The sequence below is a fragment of the Balaenoptera physalus genome (genome assembly GCF_965194825.1).
Source record: "Balaenoptera physalus genome assembly, chromosome: 18".
NCBI classification, from domain to species: Eukaryota; Metazoa; Chordata; class Mammalia; order Artiodactyla; family Balaenopteridae; genus Balaenoptera; species Balaenoptera physalus.
This window is the reverse complement of record NC_138899.1, coordinates 60,567,360-60,594,638: the sequence shown is the minus strand read 5'-3', so window position 1 is coordinate 60,594,638 and position 27,279 is coordinate 60,567,360. Positions and strand designations below refer to the sequence as shown.

At 48.3% G+C, this 27,279-nt stretch overlaps 1 protein-coding gene across 2 annotated transcripts in view; it reads left to right on the top strand.

Moving 5' to 3' along the window:
* Positions 1-30: 30 nt before the first annotated feature.
* SIAH3 (siah E3 ubiquitin protein ligase family member 3) overlaps positions 31-27,279 on the top strand; it is a 76,989-nt gene continuing 49,740 nt past the window's right edge. The window contains exons 1-2 of one of the 2 annotated variants that reach the window (XR_014256280.1): positions 357-443; positions 1,252-2,477. Coding sequence is in view for 1 of the 2 variants with exons in the window: in XM_082435445.1 (XP_082291571.1) it covers positions 309-443 (135 nt within the window). In the remaining variant the exon portion in view is untranslated. Of the gene's footprint in view, positions 444-1,251; positions 2,478-27,279 lie in introns of those variants that run through there. The other variant, XM_082435445.1, reaches the window with a different exon arrangement.

The window sequence follows — 27,279 nt, the reverse complement described above, 5'->3', positions numbered from 1 at the left end:
CTGATCTATGGTAATGTTCAATAATACATTCTCCGCCAGGCTCAATTCATCAGGGAGTTTCGGTAGGGGAGGCATTTGTTATTGGCTGTCTCTGCACCTCAAGGATAACATTTCTGTCCTTTTGATTGGCCGCCTCACTGCTGCAAGATTCTAACCGTCTTATTTTGATGATGAATATGAAGGCACACTAAGCCGGGCTGGAGCGTAGTGTCTCAGAGGCTGCGCTCCTTCCAGAGCCCAAGGACTTACAGCTTCCTCCGCTGCCTTCCTGCGCCAACAACCTCCCCCCCACCAAAAAAAAAGTTGTGATGCTTTTCTTCACCCAGTGCTTTGGGGCTGTGTTAGATCTCATTCACCTCCGCTTTCAGCATTACAAGGCTAAACGGGTGTTCTCTGCCGCTGGGCAACTTGTCTGCGTTGTAAACCCCACGCACAACCTAAAGGTGAGTGGCTCTCTCTCTCTCGTTTGATGTTCCCGCGGCTTGGGTTCAAGTCCATCCTCCGGGGGCGTCTGTGACCCTCCCGCGAGCGCGGGGAACTCGCGGCAAAGGCTGGTCCGCTGGCGCCAGGACGGTGTTGGGTACCCGGAGCCGGTGCCTCGGCGCATTCGCCCTCTCTTGGTGGTTGGATGCTCTCGGCGACAGTGTGTTGTTTCCCCGACTGGCAAGAGAAACTGGAGTGAGAGTCTTTTTTTTTTTTTTTTGTCCACGCTGTCAGCTGAGGAGGGGGGTGGAGGTCAGAAGTGAGGGCGGTGGAGGGAGCAGGGGGCTTGCCCTCTCTCTCCCAAATATTTGTGGGCAAGTGTTTAGGAGACAGGATTTGAAAAGTTATCCAAATCGCAGCCTGTCCCACGTGCTGGAAAGGCAGGCAAGCACACGGATTTAGGAAGCCCCTCTGGCTGCCGCTGAAGTAACTGGGGTCGGGTCGCGGGGCAGGAACCCCGAGGCAGGGATCTGGGAGTTGGGGAGAGGGCTCCTTCTTCAAAGTGTTTTCCCCCTGTGCTCAGACTCGGCGTGAGTGGGGATCGGGGGGCGGGGATGTCGGGAGGAGTTCGTCTTCTTTCCTTCCTTCGAGCTAGATGCGCCCGGTGCGCTGAGGACAGGAGGGGCAGATTTGCTTCAAGAGTATCAAAGTGAAACCGGCTCCGAGCTGCCACTGCCCGAATCACCGCAGGCGCTGCGGGTGCCTCTTTGCTGTGGCCGCCGCCGGGCTGCGCTTCTGACGCCGCTGACGCTGCGTCTGTGCCTTTAGGTCAATGCCCTCTAAGAGAACAGCCAAAATGTGGGCTGGAGGGACCGCTTCACATCACCGCCAAGACTGGGGGAAATGAATGCAGAGCCCCTGGCTAGGGGAGGCAGGGAAGACGAGAAGGTAGGGCGGGAGGGGCGGTGCGAGGGCGCAGCTGAACTCCCCCCCCCCCCGCCAGTGTGAAGGTCTGAGCCCAATGGGCTCTGTCCCCAAATAAACGATGGACTCGTTTGGGAGTTGCTTTCCTGTCCTCATTATACCCAAGGCGGAGTGACGGGGGAAGGGCACGTCTGCAGCTGAGCCACGGAAGAGTCTCTGCCAGAATAGATCTGTCATTCTGACCACTGCTGTTGGGCAGGAGGTATTGCCTGTTGCTCATCGCTGTATAAACTCCTGCAGCCAGACTCTCTTCAGCTGGCGCCCTGCAGGCCAGTGCTGAAGGATGCCTCCCTGCAACGCCCCCCCTCACCTTCCCCACAATTCCTGGAAGTCCTCAGGAGGGACAGCTGCCTGGAGCCCCTGGGGCCATATGCCAAGGCCACTCCTGGATGGAGGGGTGATGCACTACTCTGGGACAGCTATGGTGCTCCTGACCTAGCAACCGGCTTCCTGCGGTACCCAAGCTGTGACTAATGCCATCTCCCTCAACCGCTCAGCCTCCCCAATCTCAGTCCCTCCTTCTCTCGCTCTCTCTCTCTCCCTTTCTCCCTCTTCCCCTCCCCTCCTCTCTCTTCCCCTCATTCTCCTATTTTCTTTTTCCCTTCATGGCTTACTTTTATAAATGAGAATTCACCCCCAGTCATCCTTGGCAAAGCGAGTGTATGATGTACATATTAAAATACGATTCTGAATTCCATTTTATGGCCACTTTTGAGACCGCATTCAAACTCCCATTATTTTGTCACTTTACATTAGTTAGTTCCCTGTGGCAAGAAATTTTGTTTATCCCTGTTTTGCATTTTAAAACCTTTACAAATTTTTTATGAGACTTAGCATTTCCAAAGTTTGAATTTAGATGGTTCGTTGGCTGCAGCAGGTGATGGAGGGGAAGAAGGGTGCTAAGATCTCGGTGTGGGGTGGAGTGAAATGCATCTGTGTGTATCTTTCAGTGATGTCAGCCTGGATATTGACAGGTAGTCCTGCTGCCCGGACTCAGGAGTCCAGAGTCAGTGTCGGAGTCCTTGGGTCAGTGCTGACTAGCTGTGTGACCTTGAATGACGCGATGTCTCTGAGCCATATGCTTTGAGAGGCTATTCCCCATGGCTCACTTTTTCATGTACATTCTCATTTGGCTTTTCATTTCCTATAAAAAGCCACTTAGAGATTTTGCTCAGATGAGTGTCACTGCAGATAAACAAATCAGATCGATGGCCGCTAATGTCACCAGGGGTTGCAGCAGGACACACAGGATTTACAGAGGCTGTACCAGGTGGAGACAGACCTCTGCATCCCAGGTTGCCCCTGGGGAGGTCTCATCCAGCCTCCAGGTGGCCCATCAGGTAAGTTTTACCTGCTTCTCAAACCTGAGGGCTAACAACCCTTTGGAGCTTATGAAGGAACAGTTCTCTAGGAGCACTGCTGCCCCACCACTGACATTAAAAAAATGCATAAAACCTCGAAAGAAAGCGCGCCTTCTCAGCATTCCTTTCCATAGACAGACCACAGAAATATGCCTTAGACGTAATACGCTGTGATCCACATAGGAAGAAAAATTCTTTTTTTAAAGAAAAAAAAACAAAAGCTGTGGCAACGTGAACCCAGAATAGCTATTGATCTGCGGTGCTTCCCCGCATTCTGTACGACAGGCTGGTACATGAAATGGTGACCAAGGACAGAGAGACTGCAACCTTGCTTTCAATTTTCTAGGTTGCATATTGCTACAAAGAGGGCTGGGAAGCCTGTGTTTTTCTTTGTGGAAGCATTTCTTGCACTTTGTCCTTTCCTGGGCTTTCCTGAGAATGCTAGCAGTACTTTAGGACCTGAGGCAAGTGCTGAGTTATAATCAAAATTCACTTACTGAGCAGAGAAAATTGTGTATTTACCATGCTTCTGTGGGTCACCTTCATTCTCAATTTTATTATGGCGATTACTCGGTAACCTGGGATTCCTTCAAGCAAGCTGATGCCTGTCCGTCTAAGTGGAAGGCAGAAGCCTTCCCGGGGAATGCAGCCAACCCAGTTAAAGCCATTACACTCCTTAAGCCCACCCTACTTTAAAGGGGTGTTTAGAGTCGCTGGCCTGGAATAGGAGGGTCTTCTGCTTCAAGAAGAATCCATAGCAGAGCTGGCTCTGTGGACTGCAAATGGCACTCTGTGTTGCCCTGTGTCTGTCTGTCTGTCTCTGCCTACAGGGATGGCTCCCTAAAGGGATCAGGCCCCCCACTTCTCCTTCCCACCCCATGAAAAGGGACCACCAAGGAGCTGGTGATCTTGGCTGGCTGCCATCTGCTTTCTCATTCATGGAGGTCACTGAAATGTGGCCCACGGGCTGCAGGCTGGCACCGGGGAGGATGTGGGCTCCTGGTCCTGATTCAGCACTGCTTTCTCCCTCATGTCCTTTGCTTGTTTCCAAACCAAGAAAGCCTTTCTCTCCTGGCCCCTCTCCCATCGACACTCGCTGCTTGTACAGTGCCCTGCCCCGGGCAGCCCTCCCTGCTTCTGTCCCATCCCCAGAGGTGCCCTTTGGGGGGTGACCTGGCCAGTCTCTGCACCCAGGCCTCTCCAGGGAAGGGTCTGTAGTGACAGCCAGACCCCTCTGGGGCCAGCGCTCAGCGCTTCCCAAGCGGACAGGCGCTGAGCAGAGGCTGGCTGGGCGACCTCCTCCCTGTAGACACAGTGCTGGATAAACCAGGTTCTGAAAGAAGTCTAGCAAAACACTTTCTGGCAGACTTCCAAAAGGCCCTCACCAGGGCCAATGTCATTGCCGAGACCCCCAGCGCCCTCCCCGGCATCCAGACCCGAGGGCGGAACCTCCCCACCTCTCCTGGGAGGCTATTCATACCTCCATCCAGCCGGTCCAGTCCCTGGAGCTCTTTTCGATTATTACCCGTTAACCTTGAGTTGACAGACAGACAGACACACACACACACACTCTCACAGTCATGCGCGCACACACACAGTGGGAAGGGCATACGGGACAATGATGGCTTTAATTTGTGCCTGACAGATACTAAATCTAAAATTAGGGCATTTTAGTACCATCACTTGAAGCATCCACGTGCCTTTCATTCTGAGACCAACCCGTATGGATGAATGTGTTATGAGTGATGGTGGGGTTGGGAGGTGGGGATCATCCAAGGAGGGAGCCGAGGAGAGGCGGGGGGCAAAGGCAACCCTCACCTCTACCCTTCATGGGCTGATCTTTGGAGATCCCGCGCCTGCCCTGGGGCTTTCACAAACTCTGCTTGACACAGCATGGCAGGCAGCTGAAGGAAAGCTAAAGACATGAACATCGTTTTTAGAGATTTAGAGGTGGCCCTGGAGTATTCAGCCTGAATAACTAGTTTAAGGCAGTTAAAGGCTTCCGATAAGATTGTTTCACAGCCAGGGTGTGGGTTACTCAGCTCTTCCTGACACAGCCATGTCTGAGGGTCGCATCCCCAGTCCTCTGGACATTTCACCATCTTCCTTTGCTGCCCAGGCTGGAGGCTCTTCACAGCTCAAACAGCTCCTTAGACGGGGGTGGGGAGAAAGGATGAGGAAGGAGCCGAGCTGGCTGTCCTCACTCTGTGAGCTTTATTTTAAAGCCTTTCCCTTGCCGCCGCCTCCAGCCCTTTGGTTTCTGTGAATATTATAAGACACTCGACACTGTAGGCACAGAGCAGTCACGCGGCTTTTCTGGTTAATGGTGATTGCAAATGAGGCTCCTGAGTCACGTAACTGGAGGCGTGAGCCCCGAGCAGCTATTTGGTGAGCAGCGTGCTGGTGACGGGGATGCAGAGGAGGCCGAAGCTGGCGCAGAGGTGATGTGAGCCCCTTGCCTCCGTTCTGCATTTATCCGGCAGCCCCAGAGCAAATTTTGTGGCTCTCCCTTCACCACGGTCCCTCAAGCTGCAGGGACTGTTTGGAAGACATGAGAAAACAGAGACTGAAAGCTTTCTTTGAAATCCACAGAGAGGTCAGAGTTATTTGGATGGCTTCCCTGGGGCAGGGCAGACCGTTTCTCTAGCAATTAACAATAAGAAAAAAAAATAAAATAACTGTCTGGGATGGTATTTTACTCTTAGCAAAGTCATCTGGACTCAACCAACTCCGTCCCCCAAAGGGGAAAGGGGGCCTGTTTAGACACAAAGTGCCACATGGAAGGGGTGACCTGGAGAATGGAGCTCCATTCGCTATGGCTCAGAGAGTGATGGGGAGAATGTCAGAACTGGGAGCCTGAACCGTCTTAGTTTACAGTTGAGGAAACGGAGGCCAGAGAGGGCAATGACTTGTATTCGGTTCCTACGGCTGCTGTAACAAATTACCACAAATGGGGCAGCTGAAAATCAGAGTGATCTATTTCTCAGAGAAATCAGGAGGCTGGAAGTCCAAAATCAAGGTGTCAGCAGGGCCAGGCTGTCTGCAAGGGTCCAAGGAAGAATCTGTCCCTTGCCTCATCTGGCTTCTGAGAACTCCACGTGTTCTTCGGCTTGTGGCCACATCCCTCCAATCGCTGCCTCTGGGGTCACATGGCCTCCTTCTCTCCTGTGTGTGTACATCTTATAAGGATACAGGTTATTGCATTTAGGGCCTACTTGGATAATCCAGGATAAGCTTCTCATTGCAAGATCCTTAATTTAATCACAACTTTGGTCATATAATATTCACTCTTTTGCTAGTTAAGGTAATATTCACAGGTTCCAGGCATTAGGATGTGAATATATCTTTTCAATCCACTGCTTGACTTTTGCAGAGTCAACCTATTTAGTGACAGAATTTAGGAACCAGAAGTCAGCTCTCCTGATGTCAGACCTAGATCCCCTGTGCTGCCCCAGGCTGCCTTCCAATTAGCCCTAACTAAATATCCCCTGCTTGGGTGCATGCTGTGGAAGCAGAAAATTGCGGGGACCCCCCTTCCTGCACCCCATCAGGCCCAGGCCAGCAGTGTGACCCCATGGGCTGCACCACACACCCACCATCTCCCCTTTGTCAGATCCACGTTTCCTTAGCAAACTGGAGCCTCTTCACCATCTCCCTCCCTTATTCCCCTACCCCCTCCATAAATCTTCTTTCCTTTTCTTTTTTGAATTATTTTAAAAACAATATAATTAACATGGATGCATGCACATCATATTTAAAAATCAAATGTAAAGAGATACACTGTCAAAAGCATAGAGCATAGGGAATTCCCTGGCAGTCTAGTGGTTAGGACTCCACGCTTTTCCTGCTGAGGGCCTGGGTTCAATCCCTGGTCGGGGAACTAAGATCCTGCAAGCCACGAGGCCAAAAAAAAAAAAAAAAAAAAAAAGCATAGAGCATTATATTTTGCCCTTAGTACATATTCTATAAATCCACCAGATCAATATGGGGAGAAGCAATGGGTGTAGGAAAAAAACATGGGCTTTGGGGCAGACAGGTCTGAATTCAAATCCAGGCTGTGCCACTGGCCGACGTGTGACTTTGAACAAATGACTTTGCCTCTCAGAGGCTCCATTTCCTCCTCTTTAAAAAGGAGAAAAGAACGCCCACCTTGTGACCACCTAGAGGGGTGGGATAGGGAGGGTGGGAGGGACACACAAGAGGGAGGGGATATGGGGATATATGTGTATATATAGCTGATTCACTTTGTTATACAGCAGCAACTAACACACCATTGTAAAGCAATTATACTCCAATAAAGATGTTAAAAAAAGAACGCCCACCTTGTATGGCCGCTGCAGGCGTAAATGAGTTCACAGAAGGAAAATGTCTGCCACAGAGGAGAGAGTCCGTAAATAGCAGCAGTTATTGTCAACACGGGTCATTACGATAGAAACTAAAAGCCACTCCTGGGAAGCTAGAGTCAACTCCCCAAAACCCCACCTTCTGTCTTTCTCCGCCTCCCCTCCCTCCCTGCAGGCCTCGGTGCTTGCTGTTCCTTGGTATTCGTGAATTGCCCTTGGCCTTGAAGAGATTTTGAACAGGACAATTTCTTGCCTTACGTAAAAGTCAGATTTGTCCTTACTACCTAACTTCAAAGAAAGCCCTGAACCCTGCTTGGGTTCTGAGCCCAGAAGTGCAACGGGAGAGGGGCTGGGGCTGGGAGGACACGTGTGCCTGCGGTGGAACAGGGGCTGATGAGCTGGTGCCCATCATGGGAGCCAGGAGACATGAGGCCTCTTTTCCTCCCACCCCGGGACAGGCCCTCATGACTTATGCATGCCTTCTTTTCATTAGAGGCAGCTGACTAAGCACAGGGGCAAGCGGCCCTGTGAGGGGCGCCTGATCCGGAGGGCGTGGGTCTGAGGCTGAGTGACACCACTGAGAGATGCAGCGGGGTGGGGAGAGGTAGGTGGGCAAAAACCGCAAGCCCCCTGGGAGACTGGACATTTTCTCTCCGCCCTTCAGTTCATTCTGCCTTGAGGAGGTAGCTTCCCTCTGAGCCGGGCGGGATGAAGGGGGTTGATGCTTAATGGAGGATGCAGCCCCTGGCATCAAGGGCAGGCGAGAGATGCTCTGACCTTCCTAAGCCAAGAAAGAATTCCTGGATCCCACTGTCATCAGACACTTGTTAAAAAGCACAGAGGTAGGCCACAGGGCTGAGTTCCCTCACTCCAACCTGAGTTTCTACACACACACACACACACACACACACACACACACACACACACACACACAGTCAATGGAGGTTCTGAGATACCAACCTGTTTGTACCCTGAGTGGTCTCTGAATAGCGCAAGATCACAGGGTACAGGGCTTCCCTGGTGGTGCAGTGGTTAAGAATCCATCTGCCAATGCAGGGGGCACAGGTTCGAGCCCTGGACCGGGAAGATCCCACATGTCGCGGAGCAACTAAGCCCCTGCGCCATAACTACTGAGCCCGTGTGCCACAACTACTGAGCCCGCGTGCCACAACTACTGAGCCCACGCACCTAGAGCCCATGCTCCACAACAAGAGAAGCCACCGCAATGAGAAGCCCGCACACAGCAATGAAGAGTAGCCCCCACTTGCCCCAACTAGAGAAAGCCTGCGTGCAGCAATGAAGACCCAATGCAGCCAAAAATATATATATATATATGTGTGTGTGTGTGTGTGTGTGTGTGTGTGTGTATATATATATATATAAAGATCACAGGGTACGAAGCCCAGTGGATGGGGAAACCTGGTCCCCAGCACTGTGGAGGAAAGGACGAAGATGAACAAGATAGATCCCTCTCCCCGACCCAACCTGTAACTGACCACTCCAGCCTCAGGAAAGAGGTAAAAGGTAGAAGACAGTGATGGGCGAGAAAAGAGTAACATTCTAGTTGAGGTCCTGGAGTATGGACTTTGGAGTCAGACTGATCTGGGTTTGAATCCAATGCTGTCACTTCCCTTGAGTAATCTCTTTGACTTCCCTAAGCCCGCATTTCCCCAACTATAAAATGATTGTCCTGAAGGTGAAATATCATGATACGCATAAAGCGCTTAGCATAGCACCCAGCACCTAATACACACTCCGTAAATGGTAACTATCAATGCTAGTAAGTGGAGTCCCTTAGAGATGTTACCTGATACACAAGATGTGACCAAGATTCTTTTGCCCAACTTGTATGAGTGATCAAACTTCTACTCAAACTGGATGTTGGGGGAAAGAGAGGGATGGGTCAGCAGTAAAAGGACCTGTCTGTTGAGTGACCAAGATTTTGAGCATGGCAGGTCCAAGCTCAGAGAACCAGAGCCATGCTCCAGTTCCAGGTCCTGGTCTAACAGATGAGGCCCAAAGGGGTGATGCCCAAGGTCACAGCTGGTGAAGGGTAGGGTCCACCGCTCTATCTGTGCCACCACACTGCTGGGGGGTAGGGGCGTCGGATAAGGATGCTGCCTGTCTACTATGACCCACACACACTGGGCATCTTCCCATGAGGTCCTTGTCCTCAGGACCTTGCCAAGGTATAAAGCAGCCGGGTAAGAGTGGGGCGTTACAAAGGCAATGTTCCTCATGTCTCTAGTGCTGGCACAAATACACAGCGAGTGGCTGGGATGAGGCTCTAAGCGAAGTCACCCAAGCCAGGGAGCCATAACCCCAGGCTTTCCAATAGCAGGGTGGATCAAGTTCTGCTACAAAAGGCTGCATTTGCATCTTGACCTTGGGCCCAGGATGAAAGCACCATCAGAAACCAATCTGAAACCAGCCTAATGATTTTAGCAGAAGAACAAGGTCCTTGTGGATAATTTAGAATTGTGGTGTAACAGGAAATATCAGTTTTACTTGCAAGATGCTGTATCTCAATAATTCCTTGGTCCTTTAATGTATGTTCAATCATGAACCGGTGATTAGGAGGGAGCTGTGAGCCGCAGAGCTATCTCCAGGTGGCACGGGGAACTCCAGCCAGGAGACACTGGCCTGTGGAAGGGACAGGGCCCCGCAGGACGAAACTGGAGAGTGTCCTCTATGGAAGGGAAAGGCCATCGCAGACCACGTTTGGGGAGGGAAGACGGGGTTAGCATGGCATTAGGAAGGCTCCACAGAGACAGAACCAAATCAGATCAATACCAGACTTTACAAAAGACCGGCCAGCCCATCTAGCGATCTGCCCAGCTTTGTAGCCAATGCCATGGTCCCTCAGATCTAATTCCTACGACTTCACCAAGGATGTGCTGGGAAGTCCGAGGCAAGTAGCCACTCAGAACCTCGCGTTCCCTTTCTATAAATTAGAGGTATATTGTGACTTAGGCTAAGCCGGCTACATATCCTGAAACCCACAGACTGTAGTTTTCTGCTGTCACAGTTATGCACACAATAATAACAATAATGATCAGAAAAACCACAAAATAGCTACCATTTATTGAAGGCGTGCTATGTCCAGGAACTGTGTTAAATGCTATGCATTTAATTCTCCCTAGGAAATAGTATATTATCATTCTATCAAAGCAAAGGAAAGGTAAAGAGCTTACTCAATCTTACACAACTGTTTGTGGCGGAGCCGTTTAAAATTAAAATCCTGCGCTTTTAAGCACTTCTTGGTATGTCACCCCTCAGTGTTCTCTTTTCACAAGAAAAAACTGGCCATAGGACTAATATTGAGTATATTATATTTCATTTAAAAATACTGAGCTAAGATCCTGTCTCATTCACCCTGTGTCTGCATACATCAAACACACACAGATGCCCCAGCTCTTGGGGGCCGATCCTGGGAGACATGCTCTAGGCTTCCCTGGGCTGCCTGGTGGAATGGAGCCCTGTGGCCAATGGCAGTGACTTTGTCCCTTCCTCCTGCTTCCTGGAATCACTTCCCAAATAAACCACTGCATCCAAGTTTTTATCTCAGGCTCTACTTCGGGGGAACCCAAGTTAAAACTACATATGTGTATATGTTTTTGAAATAGCTCACGTTTATTGAGCACTCACTAAGTGCTAAGTGTGATGCTAAGTGATTTACCTGAATTGCCTTTTTAAAAATCCTCAGAACAACGCCGACAATCTATCCCCAAATTACACACGAGGAAGCTGAAGCACAGAGAGATTAAGTAACTTGTCCAAGGATGCATCCAATCAGTGGTAGAGTTTAGCTGGTGCTTTTAATCTTTGTTAAGCTGTCTCTCCCTCTCGGTCACAGAACTGCTTACCTGGAAGCTTCTACAAAGAGCCTAGCCTTCCAATTCAGGCTCGATAAAAATTATGATTTGCATAAAATACTTGAAGGAAATCTTGGCAACAACTTTATTTAAGTGCACGACTCAAAATTATCCTGCAGAAAAGGAAGTTTGTGCTCCATGATCATTTTTTAAAATGGGTTACATGGTTGGACAGCAGGACAGAGCATCTGAAACTAGAACTGACCCCCAAATCTGGGACATGTGGTCGTCTTGTCAATTCCTCACTTGCTTCTCAACGACAATGGGAACTAGTTGACCACGTCAGAAATGAAAACGTTCTCTAAGCACTGGGATAGCATTAAACAGGCCACTTTTTCTCTGAGAAAAGAAGAAAGAAATCTTTTTATACAAAAGCAAAAATGTCCTGCAAGAGAATGTGGCTCTTACCCTGTCACACCTGTTCTCTGAGAGATCCACAGGCCTTTGAAATTTCCTTTCCCATTAGCAGCCATACTTTATTACTAAATTTATTTTTTTAAACTAAAATCGAAGAGGAGCGAAATTCTAATGACCATTTTCTACCTCACTTAACTGAGCCTCTACCTTGATTAGGGGAAGGGTCGACCCTTCCCCTAATGCTCTTCAAACATTTCATTTTTCCAAAACTGCCGTGGGAAGAACTGAGTTGAGGGAGGTGTCAGGGGGAGAGGTGAGCTTCTGGGAGGAGGGCGGAACGACGTTTGTGAGCTTTGTTCCCAGGGTACAAGCTGGAGCCGCGAGGGGCAGCGTCTATACTGACTGCAGGGGGCGCGAGGAAAACGCTCGGCCAGGCGCTGTGGAGGGGAGGCCGCCAAGGTACTCCCCCAGGGTCACCTCATCCAGCAGCTCTGACATCTGGGGAAAGTCACAGAGGCTGCAGAGGGCTCACGGGGGACACTGACACAAAGGAACTAAAGGAATTCTGTGAGGAAAGTGCCTCAGACTTGAGCGATGTGCCATCACCACCGTTCCCAGCCCCGCATGACGCCCCTCAGGGTGACGGCCTGAAGGACCACAGCGGGGGCAGGGGGCTGGCACTGCGGGCACCTCTGCCGACCCCAGCCCTGCCCGGCCTCCCCGCAAGCAGGAGGGCACACCATACACACAAATAAACTCAAAGGGGCTTAAAGACTTAAATATAAGACGCAACACCATAAAACTCCTAGAAGAGAACACAGACAAAAAAAAACTTTCTCTGACATAAATCGTAGCAATATTTTCTTACATGAGTCTCCCAAGGCAAAAGAAAGAAAAACAAAAATAAACAAATGGGACCTAATCAAACTTATAAGCCTTTGCACAGCAAAGGAAACCATCAACAAAACGAAAAGACAACCTACAGATTGGGAGAAAATATTTGCAAACAATGCCACCAACGAGGGCTTAATTTCCAAAATATACAAACAGCTCATAGAACTCGATATCAAAAAAACAAACAACCCAATCAAAAAATAGTCAGAAGACCTAAATAGAAATTTCTCCAATGAAGATATACAGATGGCCAACAGGCACATGAAAAGATGGTCCACATCGCTATTTATTAGAGAAATGCAAATCAAAACGACAATGAAGTATCACCTTACATGGGTCAGAATGGCCATCATCAAAAAGTCTACAAATAATAAATGCTGGAGAGGGTGTGGAGAAAAGGGAACCCTCCTACACTGCTGGTGGGAATGTAAATTGGTGCAGCCACTATGGAAAACAGTATGGAGGTTCCTTAAAAAACTAAAAAATAGAACTACCATATGATCCAGCAATCCCACTCCTGGGTATATATCTGGAAAAGACAAAACCTCTAATTCAAAAAGATACATGCACCCTAATGTTCACAGCAGCACTATTTACAATAGCCAAGGCATAGAAGCAACCCAAGTGTCCATCAACAGCTGAACAGATAAAGAAGATGTGGTACATATACACAATGGAATATTACTCAGCCATAAAAAAGAATGAAATATTGCCATTTACGGCAACATGGATGGACCTAGAGATTATCATACTGAATGAAGTCAGACAGAGAAAGACAAATGTTATATGATATTCCTTATATGTGGAATCTAAAAAATAATACAAATGAACTTATTTACAAAACAGAAACAGACTCACAGACAGAGAAAACAATCTTATGGTTACCAAAGGGGGAAGGGAGGGATAAATTAGGAGTATGGAATTAACAGATACACACTACTATATATAAAATAGATAAACAACAAGGTCCTACTGTATAGCACAGGGAACTATATTCAATATCTTGTAATAAGCTGTAATGGAAAAGAATCTGAAAAAGAATGGATATATATATAAGTGTGTGTGTAAATGAATCATTTTGTCTACACCTGAAGCTAACACAATATTGTAAATCAACTACAGTTCAATTAAAACAAATCAATAACAAAAGACAAAAAAACAGAAGCTGCCTCATGAAGCCCAAGCGATACATCTGTTTATGGTAATTAAATAAATGTCAGTTGGACCCTTCTCAGCGTGCTGGCTGAAGTCGGTGCCAGACACCTGAGGCTCTCCAAGAACCCACGGGAAATGAGAGTGGAAAGGCGGGCTCCCAGGCACTCACCACGGCTCCACGAAAACGCTCTGCCAAGGATGCTTCCTCAGAACCGGGAGGCTGGAGCCCTCATCTGCGGTCTGGCTCCGTTCCCATGGGGTCCTGGGCGAGTCATTTAACCTTGGCTTCTCCATCTGCCAGGTGAGAGGTGACACTTGCTCTGTGCCTCCCTCCTGGGTGACCTTGGTGTGCGGAGGACCGCTCTTCACTGCTCACCTCATCCACACGCGGTCTCTTTTCAAAGGGGTTTGAGACAATTGAAGCCAAATGGTAGCGTGAACAGGTGAATAAGATGGAAGAAAAATGGAGGATGCGAGCAGTTAATGGTAAAGCTTAACCCATTTATCGTGACAGAAATTTAGTAGAAACGTGAAATTCTACAGATGTATTTTAAGCACCTCTCCGTGTACTGGAAAGATCATGGCCTTTGGACTCAGACGTGGTTTCAGATTTAGTTCCAATATTCATAGCTGTGTGACCCTTGGCAAGTGACAACCCCTCTGAGCTTCAGTTTTCTTGTCTATAAGACAAAGGCTGCGAAGCTGGTGGAGGATTAAATGTGACAAATACATGCAAAAGCACCTAGATCAGTGCCCAGCATGCAGTAGTGCCCTCGTGGACGTTGATTTCTTTTTGTCTGCCTTCCCTCCTTCCTCTTTTCATTTTTTTTTTTTCCATGGTAAATAAGGAAGTCTCCAGGAAACACTTCTGGCATTATTTGAATAGTGGGTTAGAGGAAACTCTCTGAGAATGAGAAAGTTTGAAATTACGAAAGCAAGAGAGCCTTGTCATGCAGGGAAGGGAGAAATCTTCAAGATGGGAAATGACTCAGTTAACTTATCCAAAGTCACCAGATGAGTCTTTTACATTCTCTACATCGTATTTTCGTTATCTGGGTGTAGGATTAATACAATAGGTTCTCTCTACACCTGAGATCTCCCAAGGGTATGTGGGAGTAGAACAGGGAACACCTGGGAGGATGTTTTTTCCATGTGAAGCTGGGAAGACCAGGGGCAGGGTCACCGTTAGGGAGCGCAAGGGGCGCAACTCCAGACAGACGTGAAACTTTGCAACATCAGGACTCCTGGGTGGTCTAGGGGGCGCTAGAACCCGCCAGTCCTCTGTTCCTGGAGCTGGCATTGGACGGCAGACGTCTGCACATTTTCTACTAACCAATTAGAAAGTAAAGATGATAAATGCAGCTCCTTCTTGCACTCTGAGGTCACGTGGGTGTGTCCAGGCCGGCAAAGAGACAACCAGCAAAATTCCGGGCAACTGGCTGGTATCAGGGATGCGCAGCCGCAGGAAGCAGCCCGTGCCGCCTCCTCTGTGAAGCCTGTCCTGATAACCCCTCTCCCCAGGGAGAATCAAACCTGCCTTGTCTGCCTCAATGATCCCTGAATTGACGTTCATCACAGCCCTCAGACTCTTCCACTCCATGCAACCATTTGCGCATCTGTGTCCCTGTCACACACGGTGAGACCCCCCAAGGCTCTTGTATCCCCAGGCCTAGCGTAAATGACCATCGCACACTAGGTGCTTGGTGAATGCGGGTCTAATTAATAAATGGAAGACTCAGGACTGTAAGAACGTGGTAAGGAAGCGGGAGAACTGAGCGGGTTAGCAAGACAGAGGCTCAAGAGCAGGGAAAGAGACAGAGCCTGTCTCCTGAAGCCTACGCTAAGCTGGAAACTTAGGAGGAGGACAGTCGGGTTACAAGGCCAGAGCTAGACGAGCAGTGAAATTTGACCCAAGCCCCCCAGGTCCCTCCTGCTTGAGGACAGTGTTGGGTTTCTGAGCCTGGACTGGGTCTGGGCTCACAGTTGGGGTCAGTGATACAATCAAGTGTAGTGTGATGCTGGGGGAGGGACTCTGGAGCCACGCTGCCTGGGTTCAACCACTGCCTCCGCAGCTATAAGCTGTGCAACGTTGGACTTGCAATCTAGCTTTTTTCTGCCTCAGTTTTCCCATCTGTAAAATGGGAATCGTAACAGTAGTACTTGCATCCTAGGGTTGTTGTAAGGGCTGTTGTTGTCATTACCAGATGCAAGGGGGGCACACTTAGTCCACAGGTCCTGACAGTGATGCAGTGTAAGAGGAAAGAGGAATCTAGTGGGTTCTGACTTCTATCCACTCTATTACAGCTGCTCTAACTTAAACTGGGTAGTTGATCATCTGCAGGTCAGTTCTCTCTCTACATGCTGCTGAGAAATGTTTTAAGGTCCACTTGGGGAGAGTCTGGGAGTCACTACCGTGATGGTGCCATGGGTACTTTTAAAAGAACATGGGTTTGGGCTTGGTTTGCTGGTGTATTCAAATGAACCAGTGGGCTTTGTGGTTTAGGCTTTCTGTCTTTATATTCTACCTAAAAGGGACAAAAGAACATTAAAAAGCTCCTTTAGATGTTAAAGTTCCTTTTTGTTTTTAAAGGCACATTTACTATGAGCCAGGCACGCTGTTCTAATTACAAATATTAACTCACTTAATCCTCAAAATAACCCTGTGAAATAGGGCAATAACTATCACTAGTATACAGATGAAGAAAGAGGCAGAGAGAGGGTAAGCACTGTGTCCGCAGCCACACAGCAGTGAGGGGTGGAGCCAGGAGCATGAACTCAGGAGCCTGGCCCCAGAGCTGCTCCCGTGTCTCCTGTTACGCCTGTTATGCCAGAAGATCTAAGTTTGGGTAAATTCACAGGAAGGTAAGCGGGCCTCTCCCAGCCCAGGGTGGGTTGAGCTGCCTGATGGTCCTAGGGTAGCTCTGTCTTTCCTGCTGGAAGGAAAGGAGAATCCCACAGACCACATCAGACTCCCTGGGTTGACTCCAAGTGGCCCAGCTTTGGAAGGGAAGTTCTGTGGCCCCCCAGAAAAGGAGCTGAGAACCCAAGCAGACAACCCCCATGAGGTCAAGGGCACTGCCTACCAGCTATGGGGCCTGAGCTCCCAGTGAGCACAGCCCTGTAACCTGAGACCTTAGAGGTAGATCGCTTCTTCCCCTTGGTTTACTATTACCTCTCAGATGGTCCCCGACTCAGACAGAGGACTGGGGGCCTGGGGGACCTCCTCCCTCTTCTCAGCAAGTGGAGGGAGCCCCAGGGAGCCCCACGGATGCTGGTAAACGGGTGTATGTGATTGTCAGGCCTTCACAATTGGACAGCCTTTCCTTTCCCCTGATAGAGATAAATGTTGATAACTCAGTGATGATGATAAAAATTGTAAAGTGCCAAGCACAGCATGTTTAGTTACAAAAGCCAGGAAATAATTGCTGCAGCCTTGCTGCTAAGAAAACCAGTTGTTGAGTCCAGGATAATTCTAGTAAGAAATTGGCATCCAGGGATTAATTGTTAGAATGTAATGACCGCTACAACCCAAATTAATGAGAACAGAAGGCAGTTTCCAATTTGAATCTCAGGAATGAAACAGACCTTGCCAGGCTGGCTGCTACAGAAAAAGAGAATGGAGGACTTTTTTTTTTAAACCTCACTACTGATTGGGCGAAAAATCAGAAAGCATTCTGCAAGAACAGCTTCTGAGAAGACTAGCCAAAAGTCTGTGAGGACGCCTCGGGAAAACTCTTGAATGATTAGTAAAAGCCTGGCTGAGGTCGTCCTAGAATCCCTGAGCAGGTTTGGGGGCAGCAAGGCAGGGCTGAATCATCACCGCGCTGGGGGAGAGGGAACGGGTGCCAGGCATGGAGACAGACCCGCCCCTGACCCTTCAGCTTGACCTTCAGCAGATCACCTCTCCTTTCTCAATCTGCCCCTTCCTGCAAATCTGGGATGGATTGCAGCACTTACCCTGCCAACCTCAATGGCTTATTGTGAGGATCAAACAAGAAAATACCTGGCAAAGTGCTCTGTGATCTTTAAATCACAATGTGGGTGAAGAGTATTATTTGGATAAATTACCCCCTTCCACATCCTTTTGTTTGCTTAGCCCTTGTTGTTCTAAAAAGGACTCAAGGCAACCTGCCTATTTTTTCCTCATTTCTTGCAGAGTTAGAAGCACCCTGTAGAATAATTGTCATGGCGAGCGGTGTCCAGCACCAGAAAAGACCCAGGATGGTTTGCTGGGTCCACTGGACAGGAGTCTGAGGGTCCCGGTGGGAGAAGAACCCTTAGCAGGTCTTCAGAGCATTGAACGTGATGGGGAAACGAAGATGGGGTAGCCCATTTGTTCATGTGTCTACTTACTGAGCTCCTGCTATGAGCATATATTTATTGAGGACCTGCTATGAGGATTGGCTCTATCGTGGAGAGAGAAAAAGGACCCTCAAAAGATACCTACTTAACAAATACCCATGGGAGAGGTCCCCAATTCTTCACCAGTTTCCCAGTTTTTATCCATTTCCCTCCCATCTCCATCCCTCTTCCTAGCTGACATTGGTAATAGAGAGGCTGAGCAGGGTTCCCCTGAGTTCTTTCAACTAACTGGAAATGCTCATCACAAATGAGGAATCCCAGGATTGCCTGCCAGACTTGAGTGGTCAGAGTAGGTACCGAGAGAGGATGCAGACTTGGTGCTCCTAGTCAACGGAAAATCACAAGTGTTGTCAGAGGGTGTGGTGAAATTGGAAACCTTGTGCACTGCTGGTGAGCCTATGAAACGGAGCAGCTGCTGTAAGTAACAGTATGCAGTTCCTCAACAAATTTAGCATAGAATTACCATCTGACCCGGCAATTCCACTCCTGGGTATATACCACAAAAACTGGAAATGGGCTCATACAGGTATTTGTACACCCATGTTCACAGACGCATTAGTCACAGTGGCTAAAGGGTGGAAACAACCCGTGTCCATCAACAGATGAATGGATAAGCAAAATCCATATGGTGTGTCCATATAATGGAATACTGTTCAGCCATAAAGAGAAATGAAATTCTGACATACGCTACAACATGGATGAACCTTGAATCTACAATGCCTTGTGCAATAAGCCAGTCACAAAAACACAAAAACTGTATGACTGCACTCATATGAAGTATTTCAAATAGGCCAGTTCATAGAGACAAAAGGTAGATTCGAGGGTACCGGGGGCTGAGGGAAAGTGGAACTACGGAGTTTTTGCTTAATGGTCATAGTTTCTGTTTGGGGTGATTTTTTTAAGTTCTGGAAAGAGATAATGGTGGTGGGCTGTACAACATTGTGAATGTAACTCATGTCACTGAATTGCACACTTAAAACTACTAAACATGGCGAATTTTGTGTTATATATTTTTTACCATACCAAAAGTATACTTTGTTCAAAAAAAAAAAAAAAGGTCAAGTCCTTGAACTTGCTGGTCATAGCAGGGCCCTGGCTTACCATGGGTAGCTTCACGCCGTGCCTCTCTCCCCCTCACACTCCGGCCTCTTGGGCCTGGTTCAGCCTTCCTGTTCATCTTGCTCTCTCGCATCACTGGGCCTTTGGAATGCTCCTCTACCCGCCCAAAGCAAGCCTTTTCAGACCACCCAGGCTAGGTCAGGTTCCTTGGTTATATGCTCTCAAAGCCCATACTCTTTCTCTTCAAAGTACAGCCTCCAGTGATGGGATATTCCAATGCTGCCTGACTCCCCCTGGCTCTCCCAGGGACAGTGTCTGTTTACATCTCTCCATTTTAGTGCCATTGCCCATAGCAGGCCCTCAGTAAATAAATATATGCTGGATGAAGAAACACATGAAAGACTGAGCTGGTGCATCTTCTTCTTCCCACCTCCTCCAGCGTCTCTGTCCCATGATTCATTACCCACAGGACTCAGGTCTGTCTGAAATAATCTGAAGTATTTATTTCTTTATGTATCTGTGATGTCCCTGCCTTCTCATTAGGATGTGAACCCCTTCAGGGTAGGGCCCTTTTCTGCCTTGTCCACTGCACTACCCCCAATATAGAACAGTGCCTGCCATATTGTAGGGCTCAATAGATATCCATTCGATCAATGAATAAGCAGAACTTCATTAGCTCCTGCCTGGATTATCTTCTTCTCGATTTCATGGTCTCCATATCAACGCCAGAGTCATATGGCTACAGATGTTGATTTGTCTGTGTCCCACTTCTGCTTTAAGCCTTTAGTGCTCCCCCAGGGTCTGGAGGTACGGTCCCTGTTCCTGTTAGAGCATACACTGGCCTCTCCTGACACACCCCATGTCACGGCTCAAACCTTCCCAGGCTGGAGGGCCTTAAGCTCACTACACAGACCGTTCTTAACTCACGCTGTTCTCTCGCCCCAGAACACCCTTCCCTGCTTCTTCGTCTGGTTAGTACTTTCCCACCCACCAAGACTGCTCAGATGCCATCTCCTTGCAGGATCCCTTCCCCAAACCTCTATCATGATACGGAATTGTTAACCGCTGGGCTCCCCCACTAGACTTGAGGCAGGAGAGCTGGGAGCAAGTTCCGCTCATGTCGGGACAGGGCTCACTGCCCGGCATATGGCAAGCCCTCAGTGAAGAGGGGCTTCACCAAACCCAACTGTTCAGAGTGAACTTGACGAGGACAAGAATGGTCTCTTGATTGAGACCAATGATCGCAATTCTGTAGAACCACCCTTGGACCAGACAAGAGGGCATTTTAAGCCCCGAGCTCTGCAGGTCCCACCTGGCCTTCCTCATGCTGTGCCCCAAGCCTGTGGGGTGAGGAATCTGCAGCCGCAAGTGAATGTTCCTACCTGGGGCTCGCACCTTCCCTTCCAGGCCTCTCTCTGGGTATCCAGAGCTTATCTTTTGCAGATCTGTCCTTCCGAAGGTGCCCCATGCCACCAGCGTGTTGGGCGGCTGATTAAGGAACGTTAAGGCCTCCTTTTTGTGGAGACCGTGGACAGAACTTAGATGTACAGGCTGGGGTGGCCACGTACTTACATCGGGTATGGGATGGAAGCAGGTCAGGCTGCCCAGCCTAGAACCACAGCTGACTCTCTACCACCATGTTTCAGAATTCTGAGGAGTCTGAGCTCTCTAAATTCAAGCTTGGTCTTCTAACGTGTTATGAAGATGTTTACTTATCAAGATGGAAAAAAAAAAAAAGTACCTTATCAACCTATTGGCTTAGCTGTAACTCTGAAACATCTCGACAAGTGGTCTGTGGGCCTCTATGTTACCCTTGCCTGGGGTCTCCCTAATGTTAAGGGCAGACCTGACCTCACCACCAGGAGAGGGGCATCATGGAGTGTGGGGCTCGTGTCTCGAACGCAGAAGCCTCTAGAAATACAAGGTATTTTTTTACTCTAAATAGAGATTTTACATATAACAACACATGATATAGATAGGATTTACTAGCAGGGCTGAGAGACAGAAGCACCTCTCGGTCTTCCCTGAGGAAAAAATGCAGGAAGGGAAACAAGCAAGACTGTTTTGTCTCAAATTAGTTGATGTCAAAAGAGGAATTACTGGGGGGTCGGGGGGAGAAGGAGAGAAGCTTCCAGAATGCTGGAAGTGTTCCACATCTCGATCAGAGTGGCGGTTACTGGGTCATGCACATGTTAAAATTCACCAAGCTGCACACTTGAGATTTATGCACTTTGCACACAAGCAGTTTTGGGAGTCAGTCAGCTGGGGCTGGCCAGCTCCATGCCCTCAAGCAAGTCACTTATCCGCTTAAACCTCAATTTACTCACCGCATAGTGGGTAAGGTCAACTCCCTACCTCAGGGTACTGCAGGAGAGGGAGGACGTGCAAGTGCTTCATCACTGGTGGTTATTATATCAGCGACATTAACTACTTGTGCATTAGCTATGTAAGCTGGTGCTTAAAATGCTTGAAACTTTGAAAGGTACGGATTTATTTAAGGTAGAGTTTTTCTAAATGCAACAAAATGAGTTAGTTCTGTCCAAAACTCTCCTCCGCCTGACAAGTCTGTCAATACCACTTATTTTCACTGACTGATTTCTTGGAAACCACACTTGGGTCTAGGTGTCAACTTTTCTGCGCGGTAAGCAGGTTTCCCCTTGGCCATCAGGCATTATGATGTGACTGGAATTCAATCCTAAGGGAAACTAGAGCCCACTGTGGAAACTGGCTTATTGAAAAAGACTTTTATTACTCTTGCAGTGGACTTCACCTTGGGCCCCCAAAAGAGGCCTGGTCCTGGTTGCATTGATTCCTTATGGTAATGTCTCAGCTCTAATCTAATTCCACATGTAAGCTCAGAGGATGTGGAGAGATTTTTCTGACTGTTTTATATTAGGTAAGCCAAACCAGGATAGCAAGTTTTGAGTCTCAGAAAATATTGACTATGCCTTCTTTGTTATACTGCTGTTAAATTATGCTGTTCTCTAAATCCAACTTCCAAAGGAGAAGTGGGCTTCTCCTAGAGTCCTAGAAGCTTCGAGAGCAGCATCTGTACATCATCAAACCTTTACCTGGTGCCCGCCAAGGACAAAGGACCATCACAGGTACCATGGGAGGAAATAAAGAGGATCTCGGTTCTCAAAGAGCTTAACTGGCAATCAACCCCCTCAATGACGTATCAGGAATGTGAACTTCAACCATGGAGATGGGCGTGGGTGCAACTAACTGCAGTATGAGTCAGGCCAGGACCAATACTCAAGAGAAGGGTGGGAGAAGGAACCAGAACAGGACACTCACGTAGGCAAGGCACAGTGCAGCTGCTTTGCTTATGTCTCATTTAGTCTCCCCAACAACCGGGCAAAGCCGCTAGGATTATTCTCATTTCACAGATGAGGAAACTGAGGCTCAGAGAAGCTAAGACACAGCCCAAAGTCAAAGTCTCTAACAGAGGCAGGACTGGCTACATTTGTGAGGCACAGAGCAAAGTGAAAATCTAGGACCGTATGTTAAAAAATTAAGAGTTTCACAGCAGTGGCTGTAGTGCATTAAAATCAAGCATGGGACCATTCCAAGTGCAGGGCCCTGTGTACCTGCACAGTTTTGATGCCCATGAAGCCAGCCTTGAATGGAGGAGCTACAAAGAATTGTGGAAGGAAAGAGGGATTAATCTTGGTCCGAAAGATTGATAAAATGAAAAGCTTTATTGATAGGGGTGGCAATGAGCTGGAAGGGGAATGTCACTTTGGTTTCATATAGTCACACCCAAGACCACCCTGGTGGTGCTTTTTAACCTGAGCAAGATGTAGCCAGGAGCTCAGGTATCTCCTGAAGCTTATGAGACTAAAGAGTCTGTCCCAGGAGCAAGCTGCCAGTGCTTGGTTTAGTTCTTTGCTGTCTGCAACTTTCCCAATCCCTCTGAGAACTGTGTGACCTTCTGGACCGGCTCCAGGCCTAGACTGGACATGTCTGCCTAGTTCCCTATCAGTTAAGAATAAGTCGAAAATAACAGAATAATTAAGCATCAGTGGCCTGAACGAATATAGGCCTATTTTTCTCACAAAACAAAGTCTAAGAGTAGATAGTTTCTAGCGTTAGTTCAGATTCTCAAAATGTCAGTATTGGCCTCTCTGTGATTCTCCTGCCCTTTTTGTCAGGGTATCACCTCATGGTTGCAATATGCTTACTGTAGCTCCAGCCATCTTGACTGCATTCAAGATAAATAGAAGAGGAAAGGGTGACACTACACACAATAGGGAAAGCAAAAGCTTTCTCAGGATCCCCACCTCCCAATGGTGGCCCTTGAAGCTGCCATGAAGTACTATTAGCCATGAAAAAAAGAGAACTGGCGTTGAGTAGGTCTTCAGCCCGTTGGTTACTGTATGGACAAATCTAGTGCCCGGTGTTCATCCCAGACCACCTGTATGTCTCCCAGAAACAGTCCTAGGGAATCTTCGGGTCACGGTTGGCCTGGGTATCAATCTGGGGGTGCCTGTTATGCCAGGACTGTGGGCAGCTAGGCAGTCTTCCAAGCGATGACCTGCTCTCCCATGGCACCTCACCTCTTCCCTTTAGGGCACTTACAACTCACACAGAGGATTTAGGTCTTTCCAAGGATGCCCTTTCTCTCCTGTGGGACTATAACCTCCTAGAGGGAAAATCCACGTTCAGTTTGAAGAAATGTATTTAAGGATGTCAGTTGTTAGGAACTGAGACTTGGCTGCAATCCATTAATGCATAATAAAGGCTTCAGCACAAGCCACGAGGAGAGCGGTAAGAGAAAGCATAGAGTTCCTGTCATAACACAACTTGGAGAGCGAAGGAGGGCTTGCAGAGAAGGCTGTTGACTGATCCATCCATCCGTCCATTTAAATGTTTATTTAACATTAGGTGCCAAGCCCTGTCCTAGGCTCTGGGGATATATTAATGAATAAGATAAACAGGTCCCTAATCTCACGGGGCTGATCTCAATCTAGTCCAGGGAGGAAGAAAAATAAAGCTCAAGTAAATAAACAAAGATATAAGGTAACGTTACATGCTTTACAGAGAATTACAAGCTTCTATGAATTGGGTCATCCAGGAAAGCCTTCTCTAAACAAACTGCAGGTGACTTCAAATCTGAATGAAGAGAACGTTTCCAGAACCAGCCCTGCAAGGCTTGGGGGAAAACACCTTTCGGGCAGAGGCTGAGGAGAAAACAGGAAACAAAGCTCCAGGGCTGGGGTGTTGGGAGCCAGAGGGAGGCAGGCAGGGACCTCTGCGTGCTGAGGGTCCTGGGCTTTGTCGGCGAGTGGGGGGGCCTCCGGATGACAGCTGGGTCTTAGAGGGTGAGTCCAGGTAGTGAGGAGGGAGCAGGGGGAGGGGTCATCCGATGGACCAAGCAGGATAATGACAAAGCCCAGAGGCTGTGCGTGGCTGGGCAAGTGTGACGTGGGGGAAAGGGAACGTCCTCCGAGACACAAGGGGCCACTGACAAGCGTCCCTGTCCTAGACCCTTGGAAGCTGCCTGGGGGAGAGTGAGTGCAGAGAGGTGTCTTAAACTCAGGGCAGAGGATGCCAGTGGGAGACCCTCTAGAGGCGTCGAAATATCCAGAAAAGAAATGACGAGGACACACACCTTGGAGGGGGCTGGGTGGTGGCAAACACAGTCGATCTGGGAGATGAGTAGCAAGTAGAAAACATGACCGGGCTTTCATCTTTGGACGCTCCGCAGGGCCCACCTGGTACTTTACCTGTTACAAGCGTGCTCTGACGGCAGTGGAATGAATGAACAGATGATGGGAGGCTCAGAAGCTCCAGAGAGGAGCGAGAGGGAAATTAGTTGCAGCAACAGAAAGGGCTGCCTCCTAAGTCACTTTCTGTTTACCAAGATGTTTCATAAAAGAGACTGACTTTTTTATTTTCCCCTACCGTTACCTTCGGCAGGAAAGTGAGCTGGGAGAAGTGGTCATCTGGAGCACTAATTTACAAAGGTGTGAAAAGGTCAATTCAGATTTAACGCTGAGCACATCACCCCGACTTGGCTGGGAGCAGGGCTCCCAGCTTTGGTGAAATCGGTTTCCCCTCCTGTGTTTTATGGTGAGCAGCGTGGTGGGAAGCTCTGGCGTGGAGGCTGTAATCCCTTCCCTGCATTTTCTCCATCATCTTCCTTCCCATTTATTAATGTGATGTTCCCAGAGTCGAGATAATGATTTAAAAGCTCTAATTTTGTTACATTCTGAAGCCTGTCTGCCATCAAGGCTGATTGTAATGAGATTTGGGAAGGAGCTGGGCTCTTAGCTGGGGTCAATTCATCTCTGGGAGAAAGTGCTACCATCAAAATGCCCAGGAATTATTAGCACTTAGAGGACAGCTGAAGAGACCTATTAATGCGAGCTGCCTGGGGAGTCCTGAAGTGTGAGGTGCAATTATATTTCTTATTTATTTCCTCCGGCTTCATATTTAAGGGTGAAGAAAAGATGGGTAGATAAGATCTTGTGAAAATCACTAAATATTTAGTGATGCTGTCCCAGCGCCTTGCCCAGGTACCACGTTCTGGCACTCCTAGACGTGAGCACATCAGCACACACTAGGTCTCGCATCCACTTCTCAGCCCAGCCCTGCAGACAGGAGAGGATGGCCTGTTTTCCATTTTCGTTTTTTCAAAATGAGGAATCTGAGGCTCAGAAAGACTAAGTCCCTTTCTCTGATAAGTGGTAGAGCAGGATTTAAAGCTGGATTTTCCATTCCCGGTGCACGGTTTTTATAAATCCATCACACCCCTTTCTTTACACGCCAGGCTCTGTGTGATGCAGTCTGGGGGTCCGGAGAGATTTTAGCAAGTGGTTTCCAACCCTGCCTGCATGCTAGACTCAGCCAGGAAGCTTTAAAAGAAGAAAAAAATGTCAAAACCTGGTCCCCACCCCCAGAGATTCTGCTTTAATTAGATGAGGTCAGGCCCAGACCCTTTGAGCTTACAGAGATGGGAGAGAAGGAAGAATGTGGGAAAGACACTGAATCTTAGGGGGGCCGTGGTTACTCTGTTACTATTTTTATTACTATCAATGCTTTAGTGACTGCAAGAAAGGCCAGGTGCCCTGCCTGCTTCTGGGCCTTATCACACTCAATCCCACTAACAACCCTCCCAGGCGGAGAACATAATTGACACTTTCAGGGAACTTAATATGGCACAGTGAGACGAATTAAGGGCTTGGAACTAATAGGAACTGACTTCAAAACCAAGTTCTGCCGGTTTCTATTTGTGTGATTTTGAACAAGTCACTTAAACCTCTTTAAGTCAAATTTGCCTGGTTTGTAAAACGGGATGTAAAAATTGCCTAAGTTACAGTGTGTGGAGATCAAATGGAAGAAAGCGTGTCTTTGAACTTTGTAGAGTCTACTATGTAGGCCATCAAAACAACGTTCTGATGATACTACAGAGAAAAAAACTGAGGCTCAGAGCAGGAAGCAATTTGCCCAAGGTCACAGGCGGGTCGGACACACTCCTGATACAAATCCGTATCACCTCCTCTACTGTGGACCTATAGGATTAAACCACCAGATGCACATTTTCATGGTACCTGGGTGCCCTGAAGGCATCTGCATCTTTAGACCTCAGACTTAAAGGAAGGGTAGGATAATGTGGGCGGAGAGGAGTAGGAAAAGCTTCCTAGCGTCTTTGGATGGCTAAGTCTGAGACCAAAATGTTGCCAGTGCTTGGGGGTTCACGGAATAGACCAAACTCTCTGGGGCCAAGAGTTTACATTCAGATAATTGGAAAATTTTAAAGCTGGAAGGCATATCAACTGTAGGTTTCACGAAAGAAAAGGAAATGGGAAAAACTCCAGAGGTAGAAGGAGACTTAAGGTTTCTAAAGTAGTAGCTATAAAAAGACTTGCCTTGGAAACTGGGGCAGACTTGCCTTGCCTGTAGCGGGTCTGAAGATCAGCTGAAATAGCAGACTAGCGCTTCTCAGCACTGGCTGCATATCAGAATCACCTGGGGAGCTTTCACAAGACTCCAGAAGCAGATTAAGTCAGCAGGCTGGGGGTGGGCTGGGCACTAAAAGCTCCCCAGGCCAATCAGTTGTGCAGTTAGACCTGAGAAACCACCACTCTGAAGCATCATGCAAATCTGAGCTGTGATTATGTTATTATGCAAGTACCCCCAAGACCATTATGGAATACAGTGCCCACCTTCTACTGAGGTTCAAATAAGAGCTAACAGCGTTATCTACAGCAGAAGGGACCAGTTAAACCAAAGCAGGAGCTGTCTGGCCTGAGGGGGGATGAAAAGAATCCCTTGTGGTTGCCTCTCTCTAGGGCAACCCAAGCATAGACTTCCACGACCATGTGACCTCCAGCCTTCATTTGCTCTTTAATAAAGGAAATAAGTAGAACCCCACGGAGCTAATATTTAAGGCTGGGCTGGAGGCCATGGGGGCAGGAGGTGGAGTTGGAGAGCACTTCAGCTTTCAGACCAGTTCCTCCT